Below are 13,058 nucleotides of genomic sequence, written 5' to 3'. Positions count from 1 at the left end.
CTCTCTCTTGGCAGATTTTGGGTCTGGAGATATTTGCCTCGGGTTAACTTTGGGATGCAGATAGAGACCGGAAGGATCCTGTCCCCATTTGTCTGCAGTTCCTGAGCCCTGTGGTCTCCTGGTTGGTCACTCTTTGGCCAGTTATTGGAGCAAAAGTGTTTGTCTCATCTGTAAACTTAGGAGTACAGCAGTCATGGGACACCAGCTCTCTCAGGGCGGTATTTGGGTCCAGAGAACTGTGCCACATGGTTAACTCTGAGGTGCAAATTGAAGCCAGAGGCCTGTTTTATTTTAGATTGCTTAAATAAATATTAATTTTAAAGATAGTCACTGAGTGTGGGTTTCTAGTCCAGTTTAGGTTTAGGAGACATCCTGACATGACTTATGATTTTCTCCTCATCTCCTCTGTTATGGTCCATTCTGACATGACTCACCTGAGATGTTTTCTTACATCCAGCCCTATCCGATATGGAGATCACAGCCCAGTCAATCATTTTTATTTTTGCTGGATATGAACCCACCAGCAGCACACTTTCCTTTGTCCTGCATTCCCTGGCCACTCACCCAGATACACAGAAGAAACTGCAGGAGGAGATCGACAGGGCTCTGCCCAATAAGGTGAGAGGATGGTATAGGAGGGAAAAGGAAAAGCCTCAACAAAGACCCTTTCTTGTCACCTGCAATGGTGTGTGTGTGTGTGTGTGTGTGTGTGTGTGTGTGTGTGTGTGTGTGTGTAAAGGTTAGAGGACATCTTTGAGGCTGGTCCTTGTTTTCTACCTTGTTTTGCACAGGGTTTCATTGTTTTGTTACTGTATATACCGGGCATTCTGGCCCCTGAACTTTATGGAATCTCCAGTTGTCACTTTCTTTCTTTGCTGTGTGAGCACTAAGATTACAAATGTGTGTATATTTGTGAGTGTGTGTGTGTGTTAGTATGTGTCATTTTTAAGTAGATCCTGAACTGAGGTCATTATACTTGCATAGCAAGCACATAAATCACTGAGCCATCTTTCCAATTCCAGTATTTTTTACATGTATGTATGTATGTATACATGTATGTGTGTATGTATGTATGTACATGAGTGTATATACATATGTGGGAATGTGTGCTGCATCATGTGTGTGGAGTTCAAAGGACAACTTGAAGAAACTGGTTTTCTCTTTCCACTATGTAAAATTTAGGGGTCCAAATCTGGTCAGGTGCCTTTGCTCATTGAGCTGTCTCAGCAGCCCTTGATAATTTGTAACAAGAACATAAGTGCTATTTTTTCCCAGCACCATTTAGTAATTATCATAAAAGGGCCCCAAAAGGAGAAATGAGCAATAAGTCCTCTCATGGCAACAGAAGGTTGTTGTGACACAGGGCTTGGACTGGTGTGTCTATTATCTAGAACCACAGAGTTCCAAGCAAGCAACATCCACATAAACTGTGTGATGTTAAGGATATACAGTTATCATTCAGCTCTCTGCATTTCCTGTTGGATCTGTTGTGTCCCAGCTTCTGTGCAACGAGTAAGACTAGCCTGGGCCTTGATTAAGCTGCATGGATTGACTCAGCTCTGTGCCATGGTTCCCCCTATCTATTTATAGTTATAGGTAAAGAAGCCAAGGTGTGAACCTGGTATCCATCTCTTTATTTCTCTCTGTATGTATGTAAATGTGTACACACAGGTGTGTGTGTGTGTGTGTGTGTGTGTGTGTGTGTGTGTGTGTGTGTGTGTGTGTGTAGGTCACAGACCTACATTGGGTATATTTCTAAATCCCTTTTCACCATGTGTTTTGAGATAGGCTCTTCTGGTAAACCTGGAACATATCAACTTGGTTAGGCTGTCTAGCCAATGAGCATCAGTCACATTCTATTTCAGTCTACGTACTGCTGGGAATATAGATGGGTGCCACAGTGTCAGGATTTATGGATGATTTATATGTGAACTTTGGCACACAAGACTGAATGGTAGACATTTAAATAATTGAGATATCTTCCAGGTACCAAGTGATAGTTATTCAAATCACTTTGTAAGAAACTTGAGAAATGGCACAACGATTAAGAGCACTGGCTGCTATTCCATAGGATGTATCCATACTTGAGTCCCAGCATAAAAATGACTGCTCTCCATAGTTACAGGAGATCTGATTTCCTCCTTTGGCTTCTGTGGGCACTGTTACTCAACTGGCATACATAAACATATGGAAGCAAAACACCTACATATATAAAATAAAACAGTTTAACAAACCTTTTAAAATTTATTGTAAGTACTAACTAAGATCCCGTGAGCTGCTGAGCTTGACTTTGGGCCCACTGAGAATTCAACACTAGACACAGTTGAAAGTTAATCTAAGATCTCAGCACAAGTCTTTTTCTTTTTCCCAGGCACCTCCCACCTATGATACTGTGATGGAAATGGAATACCTGGATATGGTGTTGAATGAAACCCTCAGATTGTATCCAATTGGTAATAGACTTGAGAGAGTCTGTAAAAAAGATGTTGAAATCAATGGTGTGTTTATGCCCAAAGGGTCAGTGGTCATGATTCCATCTTATGCTCTTCACCGTGATCCACAGCACTGGCCAGAGCCTGAGGAATTTCGCCCAGAAAGGTACCAGAACCGCATTCTGCACTATGCAGGCCTGTGTATGCTATGATGTCTCTTACAGGCAGATGATCCAAGTTTGATTTTGCATCCACTCTGTGAGGAGAATGGCAGAGAGAGGGAAAGAGAGAGAGAAGAGGGGAAGTGAGATGGGAAGGAAATAAGACCAATTAAATACAGGATGTTTTCTGCCTTCTTCCTTAAGTAGTTAATGAACAACTTCAATGTGAAGCAGGGACTCACTTTTCTTGTAGTGGAAATGAAATGCGCTTCTCAGGGTTGTGACAGAACATCATCCTAAATGGATTTTTAGTGTTTAAAGATGTGGTTCCTTTCTTGTTTCTTTTTACTTTCTGACAATTACATGAATGGATAATGGATTCTGGTCATTTTCACCTCACACTGCCCTGTCTTTTCTCCCTCCCATTCATTTGGAATCCCTGTCTGTCTTCAACCAGTCCTCCTCCTGGTTTTTCTTTCTTGTGATTTATTGTAACTTTTGAGTTTACTTATGGTTGCTTACATAAGAATATGTGTTGGAGTTCTATTAAGGAGAATGGTCAACTCACCAGTGGCTGCACTAGTGAAGGAAAAATCCCTCACCCACCAAGCATTTATTTTAAACAGCTCCTGAGGGAGGTGGCATCTCATGGGCTCCCTTTCCCACCCATGCTGGAATTGATGATATGTCTAGTCTTATGTAGGCACCCACAGCTGCTGTGAGTTGATGAGTGCAATAGGTGTGTCATGTCTGAAAGGCAGTACTTCACAACACCCATTTCCTGTCCTGGCGCTAACATTCTGTCTGCCCCTCCCTCTGTGATGTTTCCTGAGCTTTGGAGGGGGTGAGCACTCCACCACCACTTCTCAGCAGTATGACCAGTCAAGAGTTTCTGTGTTCACTGCATCTCATTGCAAACTGAAGCTTTTCTGGCAAAGGCTGAGATCAGCACTAAGTTTTGTGTGTAAAGATAAATATTTAGAAGGCATTTTGGTCCCATGTCCATTTAGCAAAACAATAGTACTACATTCTTTTCTATAATGTCTGGAGCCATGGGATTTTGACTAGATTTTCAGTGCTAGGCATTAATTGACCCTCTAAAGAACCAGAAAATGGTTGGTTCCCCCTACCCCATAATACCCCTATTCTACTAGTGTGTGCCCATACAAGGATGCATTGTTTTCAAACAGCATTTATCTTATCTCAACCATATGGAGACACTTTTAAGATAACTGGAATGGAAAGGGTATTTAGTGTAAAATTCTCAGTGCCAAATATCTGCAAGCAGACGTTCAATGAACCTTTCCCAAGCCACCTGCGTGTTACTGATTAGATGCCAAAAGGTAACTTCACATGTGTAGCTCTTATGCTTTTATCCTATATCAACTTGTCTTCTATTGTTATGTTTCCAGGTTCAGCAAGGAGAACAAGGGCAGCATTGATCCTTATGTATATCTGCCCTTTGGAAATGGACCCAGGAACTGCATTGGCATGAGGTTTGCTCTCATGAATATGAAACTCGCTCTCACTAAAGTTCTGCAAAACTTCTCCTTCCAGCCTTGTAAGGAAACACAGGTGAGGGCAAAACTATTTCTACAAATAGTGTTTTATGGTAGGAAGTTTTCCAACAGAATGTTCTGTGCATAAAAATGATAATGTATGTTTGAGGTTTAATAATTTGTTTTCTGGCCAAATGGGCTATTGTATCCAGGTATTAACTAAGGAGCCTTTGGTCCTATGTCTGTATAGAATAGAACTTAATATTACAAAGAGTTAGTGTAGGTCAGTGGGACAGGATTCTATGAATTATATTTGAAATTCTAGTCATGTCCATTGGAGAATGGTATGTCATGTAATATTCATAGGTGCAATGCTCATATCTTCAATGTTTGTTGCATGTTGCACTCTTCTTTCAGAGCTCACAGAAACCCCCTTCTCACAGTCTTTTCAACCAGTCTATGTAGATTAGAATCTATTTAAAACATGGTGTCTGAGATGTTTCTCTGTTGGCAAAATGCTTACCTGTCATAAACAAATCTATGTTTCTAATCTAATGTCATGAACAAGCTATGATATTATATACCTGTAAACCCTGCAGTCAGGAGTTAGAGGCTAGAGGATCAGAATTTCAAGAAGCCCTTATCCACTTAGCATATTTGAAGCCAACATGGGCTATGTGTCTCCAAAAGAAACCAGAAACTCAAGATGTCTGATTTTTTTTGAAATTCTAATATAATTTACCCAGAGTGTGGCTTTAAAAGTTCACCTCTGATTTCCCATGTGATGACAAGTTGAGAATCAATATTTTAAAAGACATTTGCTGGGTCTCATGAGATGGCTCAGTTGATAAGAGCACTTGCTGCTCTTTGAAGTGACTTGAATTTAGTTTCCAGTACCCTCATGGTGGCTCATAACCATTTGTAAGTTTAGTTCCAGGGTGTCTGTTGGCCTACTCTGGCTTCTCTTGACATTTCCCACTTGCGACATATGCAATGTGCAGGCAAAATGCTTCTATACATATAATTAGTTTTTAAAAACGTTGCATGTTATGATGAACTTTAACTTAATGGGACATCTTAATGATTTTGACTGATTTCTCAGGATAGCTGCTCTAGAAAATAGGTAGTCATTGTATTTCCATAAATTATGTATCTTTTATTCTGCTCTCATGCTTCAAGTTCTTGTTCACTCTGTAAATTAGTCTTCCTCTTAGGTTTCTCTCCTTATTTACTCCATATTCAACTTTTGGGTTTTGAACACTGTTTTCATCACACATATGTCATTAAACCTCCAGTTTTTTAATGTTTGTTTCTCTGCATCGAAGGATATTCCCTCTCTTTTGCATATCACCTCATATTATTCTGTCCACATACTCCAAATGGTTCTTTTAAAACATTTTTTCTTTTATTGGATATTTTTAAATTTACATTTCAAATGTTATTTCCTTTCCTGGTTCCTGGACATAAGCCCCCTAACCCATCCCACTCCCCTTCTTCTATAATGGTGTTCCCCTCCCAATCCACCCTTCTTCTCATACCCTACCCCCCGACATTCTCCTACATTGGGGGTGCAACCTTGCCAGGATCAAGGACTTCTCCTTCCATTGGTGTTCAACCAGGTCCTCCTCTGCTATATATGCAGCTGGAGCCATGGGTCAGTCCATGTATATTCTTTGGGTAGTGGTTTAGTCCCTCAGAGTTCTGGTTGGTTGGAATTGTTGTTCTTATGGGATTGCAAGCTTCTTTAGCTCTTTCAATCCTTTCTCTAATTCCTCCAATGGGTCCCATTCTCAGTTTAATAGTCTGCTGCTAGCATTTGCCTCTATATTTGACATGCTCTGACTGTGTCTCTCAGAAGACATCTATATCTGGCTCCTGTTAGCATGCACTTCTTAGCTTCATCAATCTTATCTAGTTTTGGTGGGGCCACATATGGTGCAGGCTCTGAATGGCTGCTCCAAACTTTGCCTCTATATCCTTTCCTGTGAATATTTTTGTTCCCCTTTTAAGGAGTGAAGCATCCGCACTTTGTCATCCTTCTTCTTGAGCTTCATGTTGTCTGTGGATTGTATCTTGGGGTATCCAAGATTTTGGGCTAATATCCACTTATCAGTGAGTGAATGCGTATTTTTCTGTGATTGGTTTACCTCACGATGATATTTTTTAGTTCCATCCATTAGCCTATGAATTTCTTGGAGTCATTGTTTTTGATAGCTAAATATTACTCCTTTATGTAAATGAACCACAATTTCTTTATCCATTCTTCTTTTGAATGGTATCTGGGTTCTTTCCAGCTTCTGGTTATTATAAATAAGGCTGCTATGAACATAGTGGAGCATGTGTCTTTGTTATATGTTGGAGCATCTTTCGGGTATATGCCCAGGAGTGGTATACCTAGGTCGTCAGGTAGTACAGTGTCCAATTTTCTGAGGAACCTCCAGACTGATTTCCAGAGAGGTTGCAATCCCACCAACAATGGAGGAGTGTTCCTCTTTCTCCACATCCTCACCAGCATGTGTTCTCACCTGAGTTTTTGATCTTAGGCATTCTGACTGGTATGAGGTAGAATCTCAGGGTTGTTTTGATTTGCATTTACCTTATGACTAAGGATGTTGAACATTTATTTATGTACTTCTCAGCCATTCGATATTCCTCAGCTGAGAATTCTTTGTTTAATTCTGCACCTCATTTTAAAATAGGGTTATTTGGTTCTCTAGAGTCTATCTTTTTGAGTTTTTCTGTATATTTTGAATATTGGGCCTCTATCCAATGTAGGATTGGTTAAGAGCTTTTCCCAGTCTGTTGGTTGTTGTTTTGTCCTAATGATCGTATCCTTTGCCTTACAGAAGCTTTGCAGTTTTATGAGATCCCATTTGTTGATTCTTGATCTTAGAGCATAAGCCATTGATGTTTTGTTCAGGAAAATTTCCCCAGTGCCCATTTGTTGAAAATTCTATCTTTTCCCCCATTGGATGATTTTAACTCCTTTGTCCAAGATCACTTGATCATAGATGTGTGAGTTCATTTCTGGGTCTTCAATTTTATTCCACTGATCTACCTGCCTGTCTCTGTACCAATACCATACTGTTTTTTATCACTATTTCTCTGTAATACTGCTTGAGTCAGGGATGTTGATTCCCCCAGTAGTTCTTTTATTGTTGAGTATAGTTTTGCTATCTTGGATTTTGTGTTATTCAAATGAATTTTCAAATTGCTCTTTCTAACTCTATGAAGAATTGAGTTGGAATTTTGATTGGGATTGGATTGAATCTGTATTGCATTTTGCTTTTGGCAAACTGGACATTTTTACTATATTAATCATGCCAATCCATGAGCATGGGAGATCTTTCCATCTTCTGAGATCTTTAATTTCTTTCTTCAAAGACTTGAAGTTCTTGTCATACAGATCTTTCATTTGCTTGGTTAAAGTCACACCGAGGTATTTTATGGTTTTGGGAGTATTGTGAAGGGTGCCATTTCCCTCATTTCTTTCTCAGCCTGTTTATCCTTTGAGTAGAGGAAGGCTACTGATTTGTTTGAGTTAATTTTATACCCATTTACTTTGGTGACATTGTTTATGAGGATTAGTAGTTCTCTGGTGGAACTTTTGGGGTCACTTAAGTACACTACCATATCATCTGCAAATAGTGATGTTTTGACTTCTTCTTTTCCAATTTTTATCCATTTCACCTCTTTTCCTTGTCTGATTGCTCTGGCTAGGTCTTTGAGTACTATGTTGAATAAGTAGGGAGAGAGTGGGCAGCCTTGTCTAGTCCCTGATTTTAGTGGGATTGCTTCAAGTTTCCCTCCATTTAGTTTAATGTTAGCTACTGGTTAGCTGTATATTGGTTTTACTATGTTTACATTTGGGCCTTGAATTCCTGATTTTTCCAGGGCTTTTATCATGAAGAGGTGTTGAATTTTGTCAATGCTTTCTCAGCATCTAATGAAATGATCATGTGTTTTTTTCCTTTGAGTTTGTTTACATAGTAGATTACGTTGATGGATTTCTGTATGTTGAACCATCCCTGCATCTCTAGGATGAACCTTATTTGATCATGATGGATGATGATTTTTATGTATTCTTGGATTCAGGTTGCCAGAATTTTATTGAATATTTTTACGTCAATATTCATTGGGGAAATTGGTCTCAAGTTCTTTTCCTTTGTTGGGTCTTTATGTGGTTTAGGTATGAGTGTAATTGTGGCTTCATAGAATGAAGTGCTCTGTTTCTATTTTGTGGAATAGTTTGGATAGCATTGGTATGAGGTCTTCCTGTAGGTCTGATAGAATTCTGCACTAAAGCCATCTGATCCTGGGTTCTTTTTTGTTGGGAGACTTTTAATAACTGCTTCTATTTCTCTAGCAGTTATGAGGTTGTTTATATGGTGTATATGTTCCTGATTTAACTTTGGTAACTCATATTTGTACAGAAAATTGTCCATTTCCTCCAAATTTTCCAGTTTTGTTGAATATAGGCTTTTGTAGTAGGATCTGATAATTTTTTGAATTTCCTCAGATTCTGTTGTTATGTCTCCCTTTTTATTTCTGTTTTTGTTAATTTGAATCCACTGTCTGTGTCCTCTGTTAGTCTGGCTAAGGGTTTATGTATCTTGTTGATTTTCTCAAAGAACCAGCTCTTGGTTTTGTTGATTTTTTTGTATAGTCCTTTTCGTTTCTACTTGGTTGATTTCAGCTCTGAGTTTGATTATTTCCTGCCTTCTACTCCTCTTGGGTGTATTTGCTTCTTTTTGTTCTAGAGCTTTCAGTTGTGCTGTCAAGCTGCTCATGTATGCTCTCTCCTGTTTCTTTTTGGAGGCACTCAGAGCTATGAGTTTTCCTTTTAGCACTGTTTTCATTGTGTCCTATAAGTTTGGGTACGTTGTGTCTTCATTTTCATTAAATTCTAAAAAGTCTTTACTTTTTTTCTTCATTTCTTCATTGACAAAGTTATCATTGGTAGAGCGTTGTTCAACTTCCATGTGTATGTGGGTTTTCTCTCATTTTTGTTGTTATTGAAGACCAGCTTTAGTCCGTGGTGATCTGATAGGATGCATGGGATTATTTCTATCTTCTTGTATCTGTTGAGGCTTGTTTTGGCTAATTATATGGTCAATTTTAGAGAAGGTTCCATGAGGTGCTGAAAAGAAGGTATATTCTTTTGTTTTAGGATGAAATGTTCTGTAAATATCTGTTAAGTCCATTTGGTTTATAACTTCTATTAGTTTCCCTATGTTTTTGTTTAGTGTCTGTTTCCATGATCTGTCCATTGATGAGAGTGGTGTGTTGAAATCTCCTACTATTATTGTGTGAGGTGCAATATGTGTTTTAGAGCTTTAGTAAGGTTTCTTTTATGAATGTAGGTGCCCTTGCATTTGGAGCATAGATATTTAGGATTGAGAATTCATCTTGGTGGATTTTTCCTTTGATGAATATGAAGTGTCCTTCCTTATCTTTTTTTGATAACTTTTGGTTGAAAGTCAATTTTATTCGATATTAAAATGGCTACTCCACCTTGTTTCTTTGGACCATTTGCTTGGAAAGTTGTTTTCCAGTCTTTTACTCCGAGGTAGTTTCTGTCTTTGTCTCTGAAGTGTGTTTCTTGTACGAGGCAAAATGCTGGTTCCTCTTTACATATCCAGCCTGTTAGTCTATGTCTTTTTATTGGGGAATTAAGTTCATTGATGTTAAGAGATATTAAGGAATAGTCAGTGTTGCTTCCAGTATTTTTGTTGTTAGAGGTGGAATTATGTTTGTGTGTCTCTCTCTTTTGGTTTCATTCAATTTTCACATTGAAAATAGAGGGAATGTTTGAAAGTATGGCTTACAGTTAAAATTTTACTTCATAAAAACAGTAATTTAAAGTTTAACAGGAGCATTCATGTAAATATTTATATGTATATATTTTTTGTATGCCTCCATCAAAAACATGTCTGTAGTACTTAAAATTATAAAAGAGTAAAACCAGACATTTAGAAAAAGCACTTACATTGTATTTTCCTGAATAACTTGTCCTTGTTTCATGTAAAGGCTTTGCTGAAATTATAGGACTTGGACAATTAGAATGTGGCTCCTCTGTATTGATGGGAATTTTTTTGACAGATGGACGGATGTGTTTATTCTTTCATCTGTTCCTTAAGGCAGTTATATAGCTTTATCTACACCAAACCTCACTTATTTTCAGACGTTATCAGTAAAGCATTTAAAGTATGCACAGGGATTTAGAGAGACAAAACACAGTTCTTGTTTTGAGACTCCATGTCACGCTTGGCCTGGGGCAGATACTCTTTCAGGTTCCACTCATCTTAAGATTGACATGTCTCTGCTTCCATGAAAAATTGCTCCCTACCCTTTCTTATGATTATAAGATTTATCTATTGGAAGTTTTCCACATTCATTACTGAAGTGTACAATGCATTACAGAAAACCCTGTGGGGTCAGAAATTCCTATGCACCACACACATCCTTGAAGCCAAGAATAGATGCTAGAAAAGCAAGTAACATATGTCTCCTCCAGAAGAATTTCCCTGAATATGTTGAACCGTATTGGTGATACATGATCTTGGAGCTGAGGATTGTTAATAGAATTGGAATGTATCCTCATATGGTTATTTCCCACATTTGAAAACCAAAATAAGTTTTCATGACTTAAAAAATTAATAGGAAATAAAGACTAAGAAAAAGGTAGAAATGAGAAACTTACCTGTTTTATCCTAAATCAGCACAGAACATACGTTGTATAAATCAGCATGAAGGTGTTTTGGGTCCTGGATACATTAAATTCTCAGTCACCATTTTACATAATGTATGTTTGAATACATACTCTTACCATTCAAGTGAGACAGCTTGGAGGATAAGGAAGTGAGAACATATGACTTTAAATGCAGCCCCCCACCCCCTGCATAGCATATTATCCCAAACACTTGTTTTTTTTTTTTTTTTTTTTTTTTACTTTTCTTTTGGTGATGTTGTTGGTTTATTCACTAGTTCTTAATATTCTTTGTCCCCTGTTGCAGATACCTCTGAAATTAAGCAGACAAGGACTTCTTCAACCAACAAAACCCATTATTCTAAAGGTTGTGCCACGGGATGAAATCATAACTGGATCATGATTTTCCCTCAAGGAGTTCTGCTGAATTCTTCAGAAATGTGGTGTCTAAGAACACCAGACCCTTTAATTTATGTCATGAATAAAATTCAGATGAAATTAGGGCTTAATCGACTTTGTTTTGATTCGGTACATCTTTGATCTTTCTCAGTGTGTACAATGTACCCATCTAATATAAAGGAAATGACAAGTCAGTGACAGAACAGGAACTTAACCTTTGGTGATTCTCATGGGACTACCTCCATCCACATCTGGTTGTCTCTGTTAATTTCTTTTGATAGTAACCTTGTCTCTGTAATTTGATCAAGAATTTTTCATGAAAATGTGAACTATTGTGACAACTTTAATTGTAGATTTGGTATCAGATGTTTTAGATGCATTATTCTACACTAAATGTTACATGGAAAAAATGTGAATAAACACTTCTTTAAAAATCCCCATTTTAAAAGTGCTTTCACATTCTTTGAGAGCTTTATAGAATGTATTTTGATATTAATTCCTTTCCCCTAACTATTCTGAGATTCTATCCCATCTCATTTCCCACCTACTTTATAATCTCTCACACTATTTCAAAACAATACAAAAACAATGGAGTCCAGTTTGTGTTAGATAGCTATTCCTGGGTGTGAGGCCTACCTTGGAGTGTAGTTCATATACCCAGTGTCTTCCTATTGAAGAAAAATCCCCTTTCTTCTCACAGGAGCTCTCAACTGACAATATCCCCTTGGCTAGGGATAGGACCTTGAACTCCTTTCAAGTAGGAGTTCATCCACTATCTCTGGCTCTTACAATCTTTCTTCTTTCCATTTTGTATAGATCTCTTAGCTTTGAGGAGAGATATATGATCTACTTAGATCATACAACTTAGAGTTGTGCATTTCAAAGTCTCTTCATGTCGACAAGTTGTTTTTTTGTTAACTGTTGACTACAGCACGAAGAAGCTTTTCTAATGAGTAATGCACTATTCTATGGATATGGCAGTATTTCAGGAGAATCTTTTTATTGCTACATCCATTTAATAGATCAATACCAGTAGGTTTTTCTTAGGACACATGATATATCTAGTCTTAGGTTTGTGGCCTATCAGTTTTAAGTTCCACCTCATAGAGTGGGTCTAAAATCCAACTTACAACATCATTGTTTATTCCCATAATATTTCTAGTGGGCATGGCCTTCAGGCAGGTCATTACTCTAGCTCAAAGGACCACAGATGGATGAGAGTGATAATTACTTTTTCCATCCAGTATTGTGCACAACACTTTCCAGTACTGTGAACATGACCCAGTGACCTAAGGGTTTGACGTATATCAAGAGGTATGAATCAAGGGGACTAGGAAACAAAATAGTTTTACAAAATATAATAAAAAGTTTTATTCTTGGAGAATTTCATGTGTGCATACAATGTATTTTATGTACACATTTATATATATCACCTACTCTCCACTCAAATTCCTTTGAATGACCTCCAAAATCTTCCACCCAGCTTTATTTGTTCTTTCTGCTTATAACCCACTGAGTTTAATTAGTGCTGCCCCTATATGCATAGCTTGGGACCATCCAGTTCAGCAGAGGGCTACATGCCTGGAGGAAAGATCGATTCTCCATCCTCTGACAGTCATCAACTATCACAAACTCCTCAGCTATATGGTGAGGGTTCATGTGTCTGGGCAGCCCCTGCTGGGATGTTGACTGGCTTGATCTTGGGTGGGTCTTATGTCAGTAAGCAGAGCTTCTGTGACTATATGGGTGTAATGGTGTCATGTCTATCAGAAATAAAGAGCTAAATATTTCTGGCCTTTATAGTCAGTGGTTGTATGAATCTAGTTTAGTTCTGGTCTCTATTGTTAGGACAGAAGAG

General features: G+C 38.2%; 2 protein-coding genes across 2 annotated transcripts in view; both read left to right on the top strand.

The window, feature by feature from the left end:
• Cyp3a23-3a1 (cytochrome P450, family 3, subfamily a, polypeptide 23-polypeptide 1) overlaps positions 1-11,305 on the top strand; it is a 28,854-nt gene extending 17,549 nt beyond the window's left edge. The window contains exons 10-13 of the mRNA NM_013105.2: positions 458-618; positions 2,372-2,598; positions 4,006-4,168; positions 11,109-11,305. Coding sequence (NP_037237.2) covers positions 458-618; positions 2,372-2,598; positions 4,006-4,168; positions 11,109-11,204 — 647 coding nt within the window. The 3' untranslated portion in view covers positions 11,205-11,305. The remainder of the gene's footprint in view (positions 1-457; positions 619-2,371; positions 2,599-4,005; positions 4,169-11,108) is intronic.
• The window catches only part of Hint1l2 (histidine triad nucleotide binding protein 1 like 2), an 865,401-nt gene that overhangs the window by 266,407 nt on the left and 585,936 nt on the right, over positions 1-13,058 (top strand). The gene's annotated exons all lie outside the window — the stretch shown is intronic.

This window comes from Rattus norvegicus, chromosome 12 (genome assembly GCF_036323735.1).
Source record: "Rattus norvegicus strain BN/NHsdMcwi chromosome 12, GRCr8, whole genome shotgun sequence".
In the NCBI taxonomy this organism is placed as follows: Eukaryota; Metazoa; Chordata; class Mammalia; order Rodentia; family Muridae; genus Rattus; species Rattus norvegicus.
Note: the sequence above shows the minus strand (reverse complement) of the source record. Positions and strands in the feature narration are given on the sequence as shown.